This window comes from Pungitius pungitius, chromosome 18, assembly GCF_949316345.1.
Source record: "Pungitius pungitius chromosome 18, fPunPun2.1, whole genome shotgun sequence".
Taxonomy (NCBI): Eukaryota; Metazoa; Chordata; class Actinopteri; order Perciformes; family Gasterosteidae; genus Pungitius; species Pungitius pungitius.
Window position 1 is genome coordinate 7,411,802 of NC_084917.1, and position 19,332 is coordinate 7,431,133.

At 44.0% G+C, this 19,332-nt stretch overlaps 1 protein-coding gene across 2 annotated transcripts; it reads left to right on the plus strand.

The window, feature by feature from the left end:
• The first annotated feature begins 52 nt into the window (after nt 1-52).
• On the plus strand, nt 53-17,960 carry kdm2bb (lysine (K)-specific demethylase 2Bb). 2 transcript variants are annotated; one of them, XM_037484094.2, is made up of 22 exons: nt 53-465; nt 998-1,142; nt 1,233-1,311; nt 1,444-1,490; nt 2,079-2,257; nt 2,357-2,463; nt 2,631-2,663; nt 3,695-3,788; nt 3,949-4,102; nt 4,289-4,404; nt 5,118-5,244; nt 5,436-5,842; nt 5,939-6,025; nt 10,428-10,658; nt 11,572-11,715; nt 12,003-12,089; nt 12,214-12,540; nt 12,952-14,042; nt 14,144-14,307; nt 14,924-15,085; nt 15,220-15,438; nt 16,181-17,960. In XM_037484094.2, the coding sequence occupies exons 1-22, from the start codon at nt 421-423 to the stop codon at nt 16,360-16,362; spliced, it is 4,227 nt and encodes a 1,408-aa protein (XP_037339991.2). In that variant the 5' UTR covers nt 53-420; the 3' UTR covers nt 16,363-17,960. The 2 variants fall into 2 exon arrangements, with proteins under 2 accessions (XP_037339991.2, XP_037339993.2); XM_037484096.2 differs by lacking the exon at nt 2,631-2,663.
• The last annotated feature ends 1,372 nt before the right edge of the window (nt 17,961-19,332 follow it).

Below are 19,332 nucleotides of genomic sequence, written 5' to 3' on the forward strand. Positions count from 1 at the left end.
ATACACAAATAAGAATTACTACTGTTGGAACGAATGAAAGTAGATACCCACGTTTTTTTGTTTTCTTTTATAAAACCGATTGTATCGCTTTGTTTTATTAGCATGTTCAGGGTCAACTGTTCGATAAATATGGTTTAAACATAAGGCGTTTTTTTATTTATTTGCGCTTGACCACTAACAGCCACGACTGATATGATTTCATAAATGTTTATTTTGTAAAAAAAAATCTGTTGAAGAGCAGTGAACTAAACATGCAGTGACGTTGTCCAACAATGTTATGGTTCCTGGCTGTGACGTAATACACAAAAACATGGTTCCCTTGTTTTGAACCCGAAAAGCGTGCTAAGTGTTTCTTTAACTTCACCGCGCGCGGAGATGCGTTTCCGAAAGCGAGCGACTGGAAAACATCGATAAGAGACGATGGCCCAGGCCGTGGAAACGTGCGCTGCATCTGGACGCAGGCTGGTGTGTACCGTCTGCCGAGTTAACGCTAGCTTGTCGGCAGCGAGCTAATTAGTGAGCTAAGCTAACGCTCGCGACTATTAATAATACTGTCCGCAATGCTCGTCCAGTCACTTTAAGACGTTCAAGTTTGAAGCCACGGGCAGAAATAGTAGAATAATAATTGCGCTCACATTTCACACGTTGTAACTTGTTGTATATGTGTAATAGTCCACTGGATCAGTTCGACCAGATCAGTGAAACCCTGCAAACATTTGCCATTTATCGTTGTGGACTGACTCATTAACGTCTGTCTTGATTCCAGGATGAATCTCTCTTATTATTTAGTGTGCATGACGTCACGTTTAATGACTATAATACGCTGCTACTTTAACGTTACCTGCAAAATAAAGCACCTAAACATGACCCTATACTTTTCAAGTGAAGAATAAAAATGTTTTATCATCCATCATACTGGCTGTTTATGACAACAGAGGGGCCGTTATGACAGAGAGTTCCATGCGTTATAACGCATTTCGTTTTTGGCGTCATGCAGCGCTCCATTTGCCGAAGGTTGTACGACGAAAACGAGGATTTATCCGACGTTGAAGAAATTACAAACATCCGAGGTTTCAGTGTGGAGGAAAAGCTCGTCAGTGACAGATACAGCGCCACGTTTGTGCACTTCATGGAGGGTAAAGGTAAAATAACAAATATAACATCATTTCATTTGACCAGATTCCTGTCTTGCGCAGTAATTATTTGATTGCAACACGTTCCATGTCTTGCAGACTTCTCTTATGAATATGTGCAAAGGGATGCTCTCAGGACCCCACTCATCTTCAAAGAGAAAGAGGGACTAGGGCTCAGGTGAGAACATTTCTGTGAATTGAACAGTCAGGGCTCATTGTGTTGATTTCACTCTCTTTAGATTTGTTTGTTTATCATTTTAACCATTTGGCAATAGTGTCAACTGAGTGCTTTCAACCTGTCTTTTCATAGAATGCCCGATCCGGAATTCACAGTCAGTGAAATTAAGGGCTTAGTTGGTAAGTAGGATGCTGCACAAACACACACACACAGTTGCCCAATTCTTTTCAGAAATCGTGTTAAACCACTCTTTTGCTGAGCGTAATAATGTATATACATGCTTTTTGGCAAAATATAGCACCCAAATATAGCACCCAAACAATATGTATAGACAAAAGTAATTGCACAAGTCATATTCACAGTATTTTCAAATGACGTAAATATACATATTTTTATATATATATTATTATTTCAGCTATGACTGTTTCTTGTTGACTGTTTTTCCATTTTATGCTGCTATTTAATTGGTGATCTTGCTTTTGTTAATCTATATGTATTTATATCAGAACACTAAATTGCAATTCTCTTTCCCATTAAAGTACAGCTGAATGAATGAAATAGGGTTGGAGTGTAGCTGCTCCATCTAGTGGGGAAGATAGTGAAACACATTCATTAGTCGGCACTTGTTCATGCAGAAATCTCTAAAATGCATGTTTGCTCTGTGTAAATTTAACGATAGCATGCTAGATCAGTGTCTGACAATAGCACAGACACAGAGTATCAGTGGAAGTGCTCACACTCTTGTCAACTTACGCGGTCGCTTGCAGGGAGTCGCCGGTCTGTGGATGTTATGGATGTGAGCACCCAGAAAGGCTCTGAAATGAGCATGTCTCAGTTTGCCCGTTATTACGAGACACCGGAGGAAGAGCGGGGCAAACTGTTCAACGTCATCAGCTTGGAGTTCAGCCACACTAAACTCGAGAACCTCATCAAGCGGCCCACAGTGGTAATGAAACCAACCAAATCTGGTACCATATTTAACAGAAGTATGACTAACCACACTGTGAGCGAGGGTAAAAAGTGCAGTTTATGATCGCTCTCCCAGGTAGATCAAGTGGACTGGGTGGACAACATGTGGCCTCCTGATCTGAAGCAAAGCCAAACAGAAGCCACCAATGTAATCTCAGACATGAAGTATCCAAAAGTGCAGAGGTATGGCTTCTGCAGCATTCTCTTCTGACCTGTCTATGAAAGTCTACAAGTGAAATTAATGACAGTTGTAGAAATAGAAAATTACTTGGCTGCTCCCTTGTTCGTAAATGCATAATTCATTTTTCTCCTCCCATCTGAGTGTCTCATATATCGCTCTATCATTGTAGAGTGCTGCATACAGTCGCTGTTATCCATCTCATGTAAGTGCTCTTGGTTGTTGCTAGGCAGCAGAGTTCTCCACAGTGGAGGATGGGTTTTTAACAGCTGTATTCTGACTGCTCCGACACCTCTCAGCCAATCAGCTGTCATCATTTGTACATGGCAAGAGTCAAAACCAATCATTGCAAATTGCTAGCAGATTTAGGCTGTGTTTGTGCTGCTAGAGCGAGGCTTGGTGGCTTGTGTGCAGAAAGACATCTTTGTTACTAAAAATGAATTGAAGAGAATTTGGGCTCTGACAAAAAAAATGGCCATTTTCTTTGAAATTTTCTTACCAACTAATCAGTCATTAAAGGAACATTTTAATGTTTTCCTAATGAAAAGAATAGCAAGCAGCAACCTGAAATTACTGTGTGTTTCTTTCTATCTTATTATATCTCATGGGAGCAATTAGATAAGATTTAACCCCCCTCAATCATCACAGTGAGTGTGCAGTAGTGTCTGCCCCCCCGGCCATTTCCTGCCCTCAAACCTATGAGGCCCAACTTATGAGAGAAAAATGTGCGACCATGTGCCTGATCCTAAGCACGCCTCGCAGAGGAAGCTTTGGAAATGAAGGAAATTTGCAAGGAGCAGAGCTCAATGGCATAATGTTCCCAAACTGTTCAGCATTTTGACCGACTGACCCTGATAAACGCTGTTGCTCTTTGGAACTGTAGCCTTAGGCAGACAAGCTAATTAGTTCACCATATGTTTCAAGTATTGACCACATTATCTTTCTGTGGAATTACTTAATACTTCATTTACTGAATTGTTTATGTGTCAGGGATCATTCTTCGATTGTTTTTCTGGAGGAGCGCTGTCCCTTTGTGATTTTAGTTACTCTTGTGAGGGGCATCTCATGGTGTTTTACCTGCTGTTTTCAGTAAAACACAGCTGGGATACCACTGCCATCTAAATGATTGGGCTGGGTTTGTCTCTTTTTAAGAATGTTAGTCTGTACCTTTACACCCTTACAATCTACGATATAAAATCTTTTGAATTTGTGTTGTTGTCCGTCCTTGTGCTATAGGTACTGTTTGATGAGTGTGAAGGGCTGCTACACAGACTTCCACATCGACTTTGGTGGAACTTCTGTTTGGTATCATGTATTCAAGGGACAGAAAGTAAGTTAATTCTTGTCTCATCTGCTATTGAACGTTAAGGAGAGAAATTAAGAAAGTGTACGTCTGGTCTTATGAAGTCTTTAACAGCGTCAAAGTTGGCATTCCTCCTGACAGCATGAAATCTAAATTAAAAAAAACCCCAACCTCTGCTTCTCCCCAGGTGTTTTGGCTTGTGCCTCCAACCCCTCATAACCTGGCCCTTTATGAGGACTGGGTCCTGTCAGGCAAGCAGAGTGATCTCTTCCTGGGAGACCGAGCTGACGGATGCCAGAGAGTGGGACTTGAGCAGGGATACACGTTCTTCATCCCATCTGGTGTGTTGGCATGGCTGTTTTAAAGTAGCCAGCAGGAAAAGATTAGCTGCCTCGTCAGTGAACAGTAATGCAGGCTTTACCTGACTATTATACAGTATTTTCTTTAACTGCAGGACATTGCATGAATCCTTTTTACACGTTCCGAATCTCTTTTGTGTATGTCTTGTACTTTTTTGAATAATTAAGGCTGGATTCATGCCGTCTACACTCCAGAGGACACTCTGGTATTTGGAGGCAATATTCTGCACAGCTTCAACATTCCTATGCAGCTTACCATCCATGAGATAGAGAATAGGACCAAGGTAGGCGCCTTGTGGGATTCTCCATTGTGTGGCTGAACTGGGGTCTGCAATGCAATACGTTGAGATAAATGACAAATCAATCCCTCAGAGAACCACGACGAGGCAAAGAGGTCACCCGCTAAACAAGGGAGAATGAGAGATGTGATGATGGAGGAAGAAATAAGGGAAGATAGTAAAAAAAGGGCAAAGTGTTTGCGACAAAAGTCAGCCCCCCCAAAAAACCTTATCTGCTCGATAAGAAAAGGGGAGCCGCGGGATGAGGATGTAAGTGATTACACATTAAAGGTTCTTTTGTATGGAGTATCTTATTATTTTGTTTGGAAAGTTTTAAATCCAAACGTATACTCAGAAAGGCAATATCACTTCATGTGAAGATTCTGATTTTAATTTGGTTTTTCTCGGAAATAAAATAGCCAGCCTGTGTGATTGCCGTTTGTCCCCGAAGACGTGTGTTCTCGTGTGAATGAGAGGACGGCGTCTCAAGTGACAGAGATGACATATTGTGATTGAGTAATACTCTCTTCACACTGCTGTTGCTGTCCCCGATCGGTATTCTTCCCAAAGTCTCTGTGCTGCTCATGCACACGTGTAAAAACACAAACAGAGCTCTGGTTAACCGTGCATGTTTACTACAAAAAGCCAACAGCAACTCGATATTCTTAGTGCATGTAATTGTACTTATTTATAGGTATTTTTTTCCGCCTTGTCTTCAGGTTCATTCCAAGTTCCGGTTCCCCTTCTACTTTGAGATCTGCTGGTATGTCCTGGAGAGATACCTGCACTGCCTCACCAAGGGCTCGTACTTCTCCCAGGAGCTCCGCAAAGAGGCGGTACTAATGGGTGAGTGGACTCGACTAATGAAGATGCTCATCGCTCCTGGGAATACTGGGTTTCGCAATCGAAAATATCAGCCGTGCTGCCTCAGTGTGATGGCGGATCATTGCAGTACTTCATTGATGTTTCCAGATGCATTGTCTTAATACAAAGAAAAGACTTCGGATCACAACTCTTCTCTCATTTTGTGCCTCCAGACTATGAGACAAAGGGGAACACAGAGAGCCCGTCCTCCGACTCGAGGAGCCGGGACACGAACGAGGACTCGTGTGACACTCAAGTCAGGGAGGGCCAGGGGGGAAATCCAGAGAAGGCCGCCCAGGATGGCCCCTGCTGTCCCGACACCCAGAGGAGCCAGCACCTCAAAGCGGTTTTGTCCGTCCACTCCGAGGACAGCTGTAATCCCGGCTCCACCCCTCTGGAGTTCCCTCAGACCCCCTCGGACTCTTCAGCCCCGGAGGCAACAAACAAATGGATGCATTTGACCGAGTTCGAACTGAGCGGACTCAGGAAGCTGGTTGAGAAGCTGGAGTTGCTCCCCGAAAACAAAAAATGTGTTCCCGAGGGAATAGAGAACCCCCAAGCGCTGCTGGAAAACATGAAGGTAGGAAACGGCGAAGGATGACACAGTCACTTTCAGAATAAATGCCGTCCAATAGACATGGCGGAGGCTTCTTGTGCTTTTTTCCCCGTTCTCTAGGTGGTCTTAAAAGAACACGCTGATGACGACCCCAAATTAGCAATCACTGGAGTCCCTGTGGTTCACTGGTCAAAGAAAACGATGAAGGTAAGAATACTTCAGTGGCACTCTGAGGCCTTGTTATTGCTTTTGGACTGAACATTGTTCAATAGAACTATGGAAGAACACTGAGCACAGGTGAGCTTGATCCCAGGCACCTGTAACTGGACCCGTTGTGCTTGGAATTTCTGTACTAATTTTCTAATACTTTAATTTCACCGTCATCATCAACATTTTTGCCTTTTTATAAATTAACATTGAGAAGATGGCACATGTTTTAAAGGAGTTAATATAAGTGAATCATTGACTGATGGTTAATGACAGCACAAAAACTGATGTCATTAATTTAAAAAGAATTCAACTGACAATATGATCTTGCTTTTTATACGTTTGACTCACTTTTAAAGAAGGGTCTGGTTTCTAATATCAATACTCCGTAAACATGAAGGCAAATGTTTGCTTTGCTCCATACACACATACATCTACTTACTATATTTAAGTGTCATTAATAGAGCTCTTCTTTGACTCACTTATTATACCAGATACACAACTCAATGTTTCACTTCCTGCAACATTGCAACAAGCTGTTTGTTGTTGCACTTCAGTCTTACTCTCAAAATGAAAAAAAAGGAAAACGTCAGTCAGTGCTCATGCTCATTACTCAAGTACAACTTCCGCATGTGCCTTTTGGTCGTCTCCTCACATACTGCCTGACGTGACAGTGTCTGATTTCATTATGACTTGAGCTCTGCAGAAGGTCGCAAGAGGGTGAAAATCATGCTTTCACATTAATTCCCCACGTAGTATGAAAAGGTCAAAATGACTAATATTAAATCTAGACACTTTAAGTGTTTCTTTTCATTGCTTAGATATTCGGAGAAAAAAAAATATTGAATGGTCTTGAAAAAACAGAGGAGGAGTGTTGGCTGGGATGTGTCGTATCTGAATGCATGGAGGTGGTTTGGTGGACCCGCTGGATGGCCCCCTCCCGTCCCGCCAGAGGCCAGCTGCTGGTGGAGGGGCCTCTTTTTGTTTGCCTTTTGTAATGAGATGCCATCTGGCTCTATTGGCTGAGTGGAGCCTTCTCTCCTCTACCGTGATACCCATCATGAATATTACAACACCGTCCTGCGCGTTGTCTCCTCATTGGACGGAGGCAGACACTCCCGCTGCATATTCTGATGCGCTGCGGCCTCCCATTGGCCCCCGCGTTCCTAAACACCCCTCCTCTCTCCCCGGGAGTGGATTCATGCTGATGAGGCAGGCTTGTCTTGTGTTTTCCTACATCTGCTTGTGGTATTGTGGAGCTTTAGAGTAGCAGGGAGGGCTGCAGGCCAGAACGGCAGCAGCAGCAGTAGCAGCAGAAGTAGAAGAAGGAGGAGGAGGAGGAGGAGGAGGAGGAGACTGCAGCCATGTCAGTTTGCCGTGAGCTGGACGATGCGTGAAAACCAGCCATGGCCATGTCGCTGAGCGCAGAGGATGAGGACTACGATTCAGACTCTGAGCAGGTTAGCACACGAAACCTCTGCAGGCAGGCGTAGTGAGAGCACCAGAGGAATGCTTGTAATCCAACAGAGCAGTGTGCAGCATCACAGGGCAGCGAGGAAATGGAGCTTCCTGGAGAGTAATGCATGCATTCAGTTCACCCTCGCTGCTTGGGCTTTGATTTTTGCCCTTTATTATTTTTTTTATTTGTGTACTTGTGTGTGCATGTCTTTTTGTCAGTGTTTATACAGCTCAGAGCCTCATGGCTGCTGCTGGTTGTTTCAAAGCAGAGGAATCTAAATTGATGTGGATACAGATGACTCTTTCATGGATTTCGTTGCATGTTGATTAGAAAGCGATTATTGTCAGAGGAATATTTGATGCTGTTCGGTGTAAATGGCTGAACGATCTGTGATGAGACTTGCTTACGCGGCAAGAAATGTGGAAAGTTATTTTGAAAACCTCTTCTTCTAAACTCTGGACCACGCCCCCTCAGATCCATTCATTGGCCCCATTTGGATTTAATAAACATTTGGCTCTTCTGACAAATAATACAAGACATTTTCTGTTCTGTTGGTTCAAGTTCCTGTTCTCAAACTATTGTCCGGGCTTATTTTAACGCGTTTAAGCACATGTATGTCTAGATTTTAGGAAGTGTTGCTCAAAAGCCTCCAGAACAACTTTTACCTAATCTAATTCAAAATCGTGCTCTGCATCCTCGGTGCAGTGGTTTGACTGATCGACACATTTATCGATGTTCAGTCGACCAACCTCAGCTTTCGAGTAACTACCAGAGGTTTTGCTCAGGTTGGTGTCTTAAACATGTTCCGCTTTGCTTCAGTCATAACTAAACACAGTAGAGAATCCACGTTTTTGTCCTTGTTCTTCAAATACAGCGTCAACTTTGAAATGTATTCCACCTCTTAAGCCGAACACAAATGTAACCCTTCCAAGGACTGGTGGAAAAGAGACAATGATGATTTAAGAAACTTGGACATCTTTAAAAGCTTAATAAAGCAGTGTTGTTTGAATCTTTGTCATTTTTGATGAAACAATTAGTTGTTTCTGCAATCTGTACTCGTTGTGCAACCGGCCTCAGTGTGTGTTTGAAGGGGATCTCAAGTACAGCCACAGTAATCGTTTTCCACACATCTCCACGGTGGCTTCAGAGGCTCCAGGCCGGTGTGCGTGGACATTAATGTCTGCTTCTCATCATGTGTCCCAGCTGAGGGAGCTTCCATCAGCCACAGAATTACTGGTTGGTTACTGGCTCGGCCCCTCGCACTGACGGAGGACGTGTGTGTGTGTTGAGGAGACACTTCAAACTGAGGCAGAAAGTCGTTAGAGTGACAGGTAGTTCATTTCTTTGGCTAATTTTATCCAGAGCATCGGCAGGGTGATCTGCTTTAGAGATCTCTCACATAGTGGACATCAGGGACAGCTGTATCTGCATCTGCAGCTTAAGTTTCAGATGTGATCAGACGGTACACTCTGCATTATTTATTATTTTGATTCCATATAATCTGATTAGCAGACTGGTAGTAGCTCCCTACCTGTTGACAAATCACAGGTCACGCTGCCGGTTCTTAGGTCCCGTTCAGATGCCACAAGCCCCACACACCCCCCCGCCCCCCCCCCCCCGTACTTCATCTTAATCCTGCCTGGTAAACACTTCTTTGCTCTGCCTATGTCGGTCTATTTTAATGGCTATTGTTAAAATAAATGACTGCAACGTGTGCCCCGAGATTGAGCTCTGTTTCTTTCTCCGTTGGAGAGTCTCGTTACAGCTCTTATTGGTTACAAGTCAGTGTGTCATAGACTGTTCTGTTAGGGAACGGGACGTGGCTGTTGCTATGCTGACTCCAGGAGAATCTGCACTGCCGATGTAACTAAAGAAATCTGATCTTCATTTCCAAGAGCTGCAGTCTTTCTTCCCCCCCCTCCCCCCCCCTCTCCTTCTTTATTTCATGTCTCTCATTACTTCATATTTTCTGGCCCGGTTGGTGGTGCTTGGTGTTTTTGACATGTGGTTTTTATGTTAAGAATATGTTGTTGTGGTTGGACTTTGAGCTTGAGAAGCAGAATATTTAATACTAGAACAATAATGATGAGGATCAAATGCATCTCATCTTCATTTCCCAGTTGAATCAAATAGAGGACACTTAATGTGTTGCTGTTGGCGCCCTCCTAACACAGAATAATGGCTCTGTGTGATATTTGGCTGTAAGTGCAGTTTTTTCTTTGAAGTAGAAACATGCAAGCGAGTGGAGTGCTAAATTTGGCAGATGCCCCCAGAGGCATTTTTTAATTTGTTTGTTTTTCTCCTCGACGCCGTCCTTTAACGGGCATGAATGAAAGAAAAAAACCCATCATATCTGTCTTTTGATATAGACATGTGAATTTGCACTTCTGATAGATCTATTGAACCAAAGTAACAAAGGGCAAAGAAGGTTGGGCTTATATACGTCATACCGCTGACCATCAGAATATGTGCATGATTGTAAGTGCTTATTATTGAGCCCAAGCACCATTATTCATCACTCCAATGTTAAGTAAATTCAATTGAGCAGCTACTTTGTGCATAAATGCCTCCCTTTTATTTTAATCTGACATTCTGGTTGAAAAAGAAATCACTGAATTTGTTAAATTGAAAGGATTTTGTTTACCATTTAGTACTCAGTGACATAATGGTTCAAAAGCGTCTGTTTTGTGAAAGATAATGATGATTCTTACTTCCTTTGACATGTTGCATACACACACACTTTTCCCTTAGAAGTATTGTGGGATTGCGATTTGCCATTTTTGACTACTTAACTGTATTAAAGTGGCATAATTGTAACATCATATTCTTAAAATAATGGATCTATCTCTATATTAACTGACTAATTATTCGATCCTTTCTGATACCGGTTTGCTGCCTTTTTAATATGAGGAACATGACCCTGTATCGTCTTTATCCTTTTAGCCGCGGCCTCCAAACCGGCCTAAACCTAAGATGGCAGCTTCCCCTGCATCAGCAGTCAAGCTGTCAGCTGGTCGGGGAACATCTGGCGCCAGGAGGAGAAGGACGCGCTGTCGGAAGTGTGAAGCGTGCCTGCGGACGGAGTGTGGAGAGTGCCACTTTTGTAAAGACATGAAGAAGTTTGGTGGTCCGGGCCGCATGAAGCAGTCCTGCATCATGAGGCAGTGCATCGCAGTAAGTTCACTGTTCAGCATTTTCTCGGCTAAAGCTACAGCCAGCGGGTAGTTAGCTTAGCTCAGCCCAAAGACTGAAAACAAAGGGGGGGACGGCGAGCCTGTCCTCTTTCACAAAAGACACTTCTGTAAAGATAAAACTGCAAATTTTGCTTTGCTTTCTTTTTGAATACTTGTTTTTGGGTGTGTCCACGTGGTTGTGAGATTGTTGCTCGGCTGCTCAACATTGTTGCTAGGGCAGCACGGTTTGATTGCTCGGGTGTTTCAGGTGGTTGCTAGTAGCAACGCATGTAATATAAATAACTCTTTGCAGCAGTATAATTAAACAGCAGCTTTTGCAGAAGTGAGACAAGACAGAAAAAGAGACAAAGACTTTGTTGTTTCAGCACCATGGACAGGGACATGCAGCGGGACTTTTTTGTTTTATCGTTTCTGCAACATATCAAATATTCAGTTTGAATCAATGACCGCAAGAAAGTGGAGTGAGGGGAGACTTGGCATCCGTCCCAATATCAGACACTCGCGGTCTTAAGCTCTTTGGCAACCCGCTTTTAAGATATGCCGATATGCTTAAGCCACTCTTGATGCATATGTAGTACTGCATCAGAGCACTACTACAGAACATGCAATAGTTCATCCCGGTGCTGTGTGGAACATTCCCCCATCTGTCAGTGGTGATGCAACTTGCTTGTTTACTCTACATTATAAACCGGTTCAAAATACTGTTTAATCCAAATCCCAACATGTACAGGAAACATTGCAGACAGCTAGCTCACCTGCATGCAGCTTGAAAATGAGCCTTAAATGAAATGGAACATTGATGTGTGAGTTATGGCCGAGCGCAATAGTTCCTTCGGAGGATGTCGGTTACAGATAAAGCCGCCTCATCTTCAAGCCTCTGTTTTTGTCTGCAGCCCGTCCTGCCGCACACAGCGGTGTGTCTCGTCTGTGGAGAGGCAGGGAAAGAGGACACGGTGGAGGATGAGGAGGAGAAGTTTAACCTTATGCTCATGGAGTGCTCCATCTGCAATGAGATTGTTCATCCTAACTGTCTGAAGGTAACTCGGCCAACATCAGTGCGTACTGTCTGTGGTCAGAATCCGGTGGCGGTGGTGCTGGTATCGATGTTAATGAAGGAATAAATAAAGCCAAAAGAACTCTTCAGATTCTTCACAGAAAACGTTGCAGCTGGGATTTTACAGTTCAAATGAATCCTTTATGAACCCAAACTACATCAAGTACTAAGTATGCAATGTGTTTGGGGAAAAATGTGTCACATCTGGGCCTGAAGGTCAAGCACAAAGGCTTCAGTAGATCTGAATCTGTATGTCCTCCTCTGTTTTAGGTGAAAGATTCAAACGGCGTAGTCAATGATGAATTGCCAAACTGCTGGGAGTGCCCAAAGTGTAATCATGCTGGGAAAACAGGAAAAGTAAGTATGTGTGTGGACTTAAAGTGATCAAAAGATGATTCAGTGAAAGTTAAGCCCGTCTGGGAAACGCAGCGCCAGAGAAATACAGTTGTGCTCTCTGCTTTCTAACCTTTTGGCCTCAAAGCAAAAAAGGGGGCCAGGATTTAAGTATGCCTCAAACCTTCCCGGTTCGCTGCTGAAAGAACCCCGGTTAAACCGGGATTCAAAGGAGGATCCCGACCCACCCATGTTGGCCACAGCAACTGTCACTGCTTTGACTTCCGCATCGGCTGTGAAGAGAAAAGCGGAGCGGGAGGAAATCCCTACGACGAGGGAGGAAGAACCTGCAAAGAAACGTCCTCCCTTGCTGTCCCTGGATGGTGCGCTGCGGCCGAGGCTAGAGGAAAACCCACTACGGAAAAAGAGGAAGCTTTTTGACACCCATGATGAACCTGTAATGGTGAAAAAGAAGGTAAGAGGTATTGTAGACATTTACACTGAATAAAGTGATCATAATCATATTTATTTCCTCTTGGAGCTTTAAACTTTAAAGGGCTCAAAAATGGAAAAGTTCTTCAATTCTTTGGTAGCTGGACAACATTGTCACAAATTTGTGAATGTTATAAATGAGGGCATGAAGAAGTCCTGACTACGTATGATGAACTGCACGTAAAACAAAGAGAAGAGGATTACAGGACTAGTTTTCTATTTTTCTATTTTTGGTGGGTTTATTATTGCAATATGCATATTGCAATATGTCAGCCTTTTTATTAATTATTTATTAGCTCAATTCTTACAAGGAACTCAAATATGCAAAGACTTCCACTATTAAACTGACAACTGCTATATATAAAACAATGATGTGTCTTCTCTTCTTTCTTAGAAGAAGCTTTTAAAACCAGATGATCCTTTGACTCTCAAGCTGTTGCGGCAAATCAAGACAGAAAACGATCAGTCCGACGAAGAAGATGACCAGGAGGATCACAAAGAAGATGGATTTTCAGTCAGAATGCATTTAAAGGGCAAAAATGAATATGATGAAGAAGACCAAGCAGAGGACAACGAGGGAGGGGAGGAGAAGCCAGTGAAAAAAGAGCGAGACGGCGGCGGTGCAGAGGACAAAGCCAAGGTCCTGCTAAGTCCACTGCTAAGAACATCTGCGGCCAGAGACGGCGAACAATCCTCCAACTCCCCCACGGCGGGACCGAGCAGCGACTCCGGAGAAGCCGAGGAGAGGAACTCGGCTCAGCTGAGGGCTCAGCTGAAGGCTCGCCATCAGCGGCGGCGCCTCCCCAACAGAGAGCTGAGCAAGGAGTTCAACCAAGAGATCCCCAAGACGGAGGAGTGCCTCTCCGACCCAAGCCACGGCTCGGTGAAGGCCGAGGAGGGTTCAGCCAATCACAACCGACGGCCGCCGAAGAACGAGGACCCCGTGACCCATCAGAACCGCAAGCCGCTGAAGACGGAGGACTCGACCGCCAACCAGAGCCGCAGGGCCCCGAAGGCGGAGGACGGCTCGGCCAACCACGACGCACGCCCGCCGAAAACGGAGGACGGCCCGGCCAATCAGAACCACGGGCGCGTGAAGACCGAGCCCCAGGGCGAGGCGGAGGACCAGAAGCCTCGATGGCCTCTCGGCAGCAACGGCAGCGGCGACCTGGGCGACTGGCTGCGACACCGGGAGGGGGGGGGCAACGAGGCGCCGCACGGCTTCTCGCCGCCGGGCTGGAACCGGAGCGCGCCGGTCGCGGCCGCGGACCCCCGTCCGCTCCCCTGCAGGTCCCCGCCGAAATGCGTCCAGATGGAGCGCCACGTGATCCGGCCCCCTCCCATCAGCCCCCCGCCCGACCGGCTCCCGCTGGCCGACGGCGAGGCGCACGCCATGCGCAGAGAGATGTGGATGACGGTGTTCGGCCACCTGGCTCACAGGGACCTCTGCGTGTGCATGCGGGTCTGCAGGACCTGGAACAGATGGTGAGTACGGCGCCCCCCTTCTCTCCCTTCCCCCCCCTCCCACCCGCGTTTTTTCTACGCAACGTCCGTGGGTTAAGAACGCCGGCGCGTGTTGTCACCAGGTGCTGCGACAAGCGGCTGTGGAAGCGCGTGAATCTGAACCGCTGCAAGTCCATCACGCCCCTCATGCTGAGCGGCATCATCCGGAGGCAGCCGGTGGCTCTGGACCTCAGCTGGACCAACATCTCCAAGAAACAACTGGGCTGGCTCGTCAACAGGCTGCCAGGTACCAGCCGAGCGACACGTTCACTGGAAGCGGATCGGCCTGCTGCCCCGAGGCTTCACCTCCACATTATCACACACGTTTGGTTGAGGGGTCGAACCGTTGTGAGTCGTTTTGAAACGTGGGTTTTATTTGATTTTTTATTAGTATTCGGTAAAACAAACAAGTTTAACTTGACCTACATTACTGACTCACATTACGATGGTATCTGATGGAACCATGTGACTCCCTCCTCGGCACTTTTTACTCGATGAAGAAATATTGTATTAAGGATAGTCAAATAACCATTTCAAGTGATGAAAAACGTTTTTTAATGGGTTTTGTGTAGAATTGTCATATCTCCCCATATGGATCCTCTACGTGGATAATTGTGTCCCGAGGTTCCACGAATTCAGACCGTCTCTTCTTCTTCTGAATTTCTTTGTTTGATCACTCGGTTAATTAGATAAGAATACTCACTACTTCTCCGTTGGCTTATTTTGTGACCGCTGATTAACTAAAACTTCGCTGTGGTGCTGCTCCATGTTTTTTAAATCTAATTTGCAGAAGATCAGTAACCTGTAGCCTAATGCAGAAGGTGTCTCAGATGAGGCTGTGTATGTCCCGGCTGTTTCTGCAGGTTTGCGTGTGCTGCTTTTGTCAGGCTGCTCCTGGGTGGCGGTCTCGGCTCTTTGCACGTCCAGCTGTCCTCTTCTGCGAACTCTGGACGTCCAGTGGGTCGAGGGACTGAAAGACGCCCAAATGAGGGACCTGCTGTCGCCCCCTACAGACAACCGGCCGGGTACCGACCTGCAAACCACTCACACACACACACACACACACACACGCTGCGATCAGTCCGAGGGTTTAGGTGCTTAGGAGTGAGTGACGGCATGAACACGCGTGGAGTAACGGGATATAACCCCAACTTTTTAGGTCAGCTGGACAACAGGAGTAAACTGCGCAATGTGGAGGACCTGCGCCTGGCGGGCTTGGACATCACGGACACGTCCCTGCGCCTCATCATACGCTACATGCCCTCGCTGACCAAGCTGGACCTCAGCTACTGCAACCACGTCACCGACCAGTCCGTCAACGTGCTGACCGCGGCGGGGACGACCACCAGAGACTCGCTCACTGACATCAACCTGTCCGGTAGGAGCCCCTTCGCTGGCTTTCATTTGGCTTGCATGCCCCCCCCCCCGCCCCCGCATGGCGTGATCCTGAAATTATGAGATCTAATGGAATTCTTGTGTCCATTCACTTCAAACATCAGATCCATAGATGCAGAAACTATTTGACTTTATTTAATCAGCTTCATGGTTTTTTTTTCACGTCCTTTTTTTTCAGCCGACCTGAAGAAACTTTAGACGCATGCAGTGAATGTCATACTGGTAAAATTATTAATAAACCTTCTGATACCAAAAGTTCTGTCTGGAAGGTACTGTAAGAAAATAAATCGAAACCCCTCCATTTTTAATGTGGGAAAGGGTGCCAGTTTATTAGACACACTTAATAACTTCACCTTAAACTAAAGCAGTCGGATCAAACAATCCCAAAATGAATCTGACCTTCATGAAGGTTCGGTTTTTGTATAAACTTTTTGTTTTGTTCAGATTTTTTAAATTGTGAAATACATTTTATAGTATTTAATTCCTTTCATTAAGCACTAAGGCTTAAAATAACCACATGGCATCCTTGTCTCTCTGGAATACCATTAAATGTGAGGCGCATTGAATCAAAGGGCTGCTGAAAGGGAAAGTGCTTTTTGGCCCCTCTGGTTCCTCGTGTATTCTGAAACGCTGCCCACCGTAATGAGGAGTTCTTGTCCTAGAGCATTCTAAAGGCGTAATTAATCCATTTGTTATCTTTCCCACAATCCCTTTTCTCCCTGCAGTCTGTAACCGGGTCACAGACCAGTCGCTGACCTATTTCAAGCGCTGCGGGAGCGTATGTCACATCGACCTGCGCTACTGCAAACAGGTGAGCAAGGAAGGATGCGACCGCTTCATCGCCGAAATGTCCGTCAGCGTGCAGTTTGAACTGATAGAAGAGAAGCTGCTGCAGAAGATCAGTTAGGAAACAGGGAGGACTGTGTGACATTCACAGGGTGTGAAACACACTGCCCACATGGAGGCAGCAGACGCCTGTGTCCTGATGGAGGAGGAGGCCGTGCTGCCAGAATGTAAAGATGGAAAACTTGCCGTCCTGTGAAGGGAAATTTGCAAAAATGTTTTTGTGGTTGTTTGCACCTGTATAGAAGTTATTTATTTCTTCACATATTGATTGTTAATGTATTGTGTCTTTTTAGTTTTAATATTCTGTTGTTTGAATGCAAATTACTTTGCATTAGAGGAATATTTTTGTATCAGAAAGTGTTTCATACATTTATGTGCAGTATTGATTGCACCTCTGTACAGTATCACACCATTGGAATTGATAATCAATTGGTATTACTGTTAAGCTCTTAATTGTTGAGAGGCAAAGGTCTAATTATTTGTTGCCAAACTGTAGATGGTAGCTTCTGTTTGTGTGTTTTTATACCTGATTATATGTTTCAGTGCCCCGTTTCTGTTCGGACGAAGGTACCGTATATTTTGTTCTCCATATGACAATTTGCACTAATACAGTAAGTTTGAATACACGAATGTGTTCACATACACTTTACAGTCTATAAAGCTTTTTTTTTTATTTTCCAACACTAAAATGTTTGGCTAATTCTACTAACAGCTTCCAACTAATTGGGTTGTATTAGGACACAGCTTCATGCAAACGTCTCTGCCAGTCTCCATTGCATTCATTGGTGCTTTATGTGTGTGTGTGTGTGTGTTGGCTCTGCATGCAGCAAAGGCACATATTTACACCACAGTCATTAGAACGTAGTAACTGAAACAATATAATCATCTTTTAACTCCTGTCAGCTGTCCACATAAAAAAATACAAAATCTGCTGAATCTTGCGCAAAATGAACAATTAACAGAATTTGACAAAGTGACATGTTTAAATCCGTCAAACAGGCCAACAGGTTGAAATACATGCTTAATGTATAGTTTCCCAATTCTCATGAGGTGAATATATTTAATTGAAAAGCTATAAAGCCAGTATTAATAAACCAAAAATCAAATAAAGACAGTTTCTATCAGGGTAGGAAATGAACATCATCATCATCCCACATGTTACTGAGCATCGGCAATTTGAAGAAGCTGCAAAAAAAAAGCCTTGTTCCTGAAATATTTCTGTAGCAAAGTGATTTTGTTTGTTCTTTTTTCTGGGTTAGGGATTCCACTAAAGTGTACATTTGTTAACGGTGGATACTCATATCAAATAATTTTTTATATTTAGCAAGTACTTGTCAACCAAGGGCACCAGTCAATAGCATAACTGTTTCTTATACATCTATTCATCATCCCAATATCTAAAGTTATATTAAAAAATGCTAATTTCAATATGTGAATGTCGGACACAATAGTTAAACTTTTTAAGAGAGCTTTTGACTAGCACTTGATACAGTCCAGTGGAAGAGTTTACATTTACGTTTCATCTGTTTCTGTTAAAGCAACATCTCTTCATAAAAGATTTTAGTACATTACTGTAAATGTTCAATCTGTACATGATGTACATCTAAAGCAAAAAAGTTAAGTGAGCCTTTGAGATATTAAATCCATTTTAAATATTGAGCTTTTGTAAGAGTCATTTTTTAATGTTGCTGTTATCAAATTAATATTATTCATATGTGAAAATCAACTGTATGCCTTCTACCTGACTACAAGAGATGAAGATCAAGCCGATTACAAAATGAAGAGCAGGCTTTTACTCTGGTTGGTAGTACTGCATTTTTATTCAATCTAATAAATCATTTTTCTCTTGTTTACCAAAATAAAAAGGTTCAACATTCCAAAATATAAGGATCCAGGATTGAGCGCTCGCGATAATCTCCTACTCCGGTAATACTGTAGCTGCCCAATGAATGACATCTTTGAGAAACAGCAGCATCAACAAACAGACTTGCAGAGTCACAGTGTTTGTTACAGTGTGTGGTGTCAGTGTTGGTTTTTTTGGATCTGAAGCAGACGGAGACGAAAAGTGCCAGAAAAGCCAGACTATGACCGACGCATCTTTTAATGGTGAGAGTGAGGTGATCCGACCAAACCCAGCAGATACATTCTGAAAAACGGTATGTTCTATTTTCCTATAATCTCAAATCATGTCGCCTCCCAAGTAAATGGAAAAATATACACTTAATGACTCATGAGTTAACAACGATAGACGTTATCTACGCCATTCACTTAGCAGCAATTCCGCTTCTTTTTTTTTTTTAAAGTACCACAGGCATACTGAACACATATTTTAGTGACATCTGAGTTTACTCGATGTCACATGACAAGAAAACAAAGTGTTTCATTTGCATAACAGGTCAAAGTAAACCAGGCTTTCCCTGCCTCTCGCCCTGTGGTGGATATTTGGAAGGAGGCCTTGACAACATGTCAAAAAGGTACGTTGATGTTACACTAAGAAAAGAGAAAGTAGCACCGGTCACCTACCTAAGATCATCGACACATTAACGGACAGCACGATCAAAGAAAGACACTTGGTAGACTCGGAAACTAAATGGAATCACTTGGTGGCAGTTTTGAAATGAAGAAGGGAGTCTTTGAAATAAGGATGAAAAAAAAAAAAAGTCTTCACAAAGGGCAACTCATTAAATTTTTCTTGTCTCGTGGTTTTTCCTCGGGAGAAGGATGGGAACATTCAAATGATCGACCCATCTCCATGACAACCGAGATAACTCCATCTGCAGATGAAGCCTGTGAAATTTGAAAGGCTTGTAAGTGGGGCCTCGAGTTCAGATTCGACTTTTCTTCCCCTCAAACTGCTCCTTCAAAAGGTGACGAACCGTCACTCTCAGTCGCTCAGCATTCTTTGCTGTTAGTGTCCTCTGTTGAAATCACATCTGTGCACTTTGTTTTGTTTTTTTTGGTCGATGACAAAACAATCACATTGTTCACTAAGCAAGCGCTCAAGTGTTTCACAATTATTTAAGTCCATTTG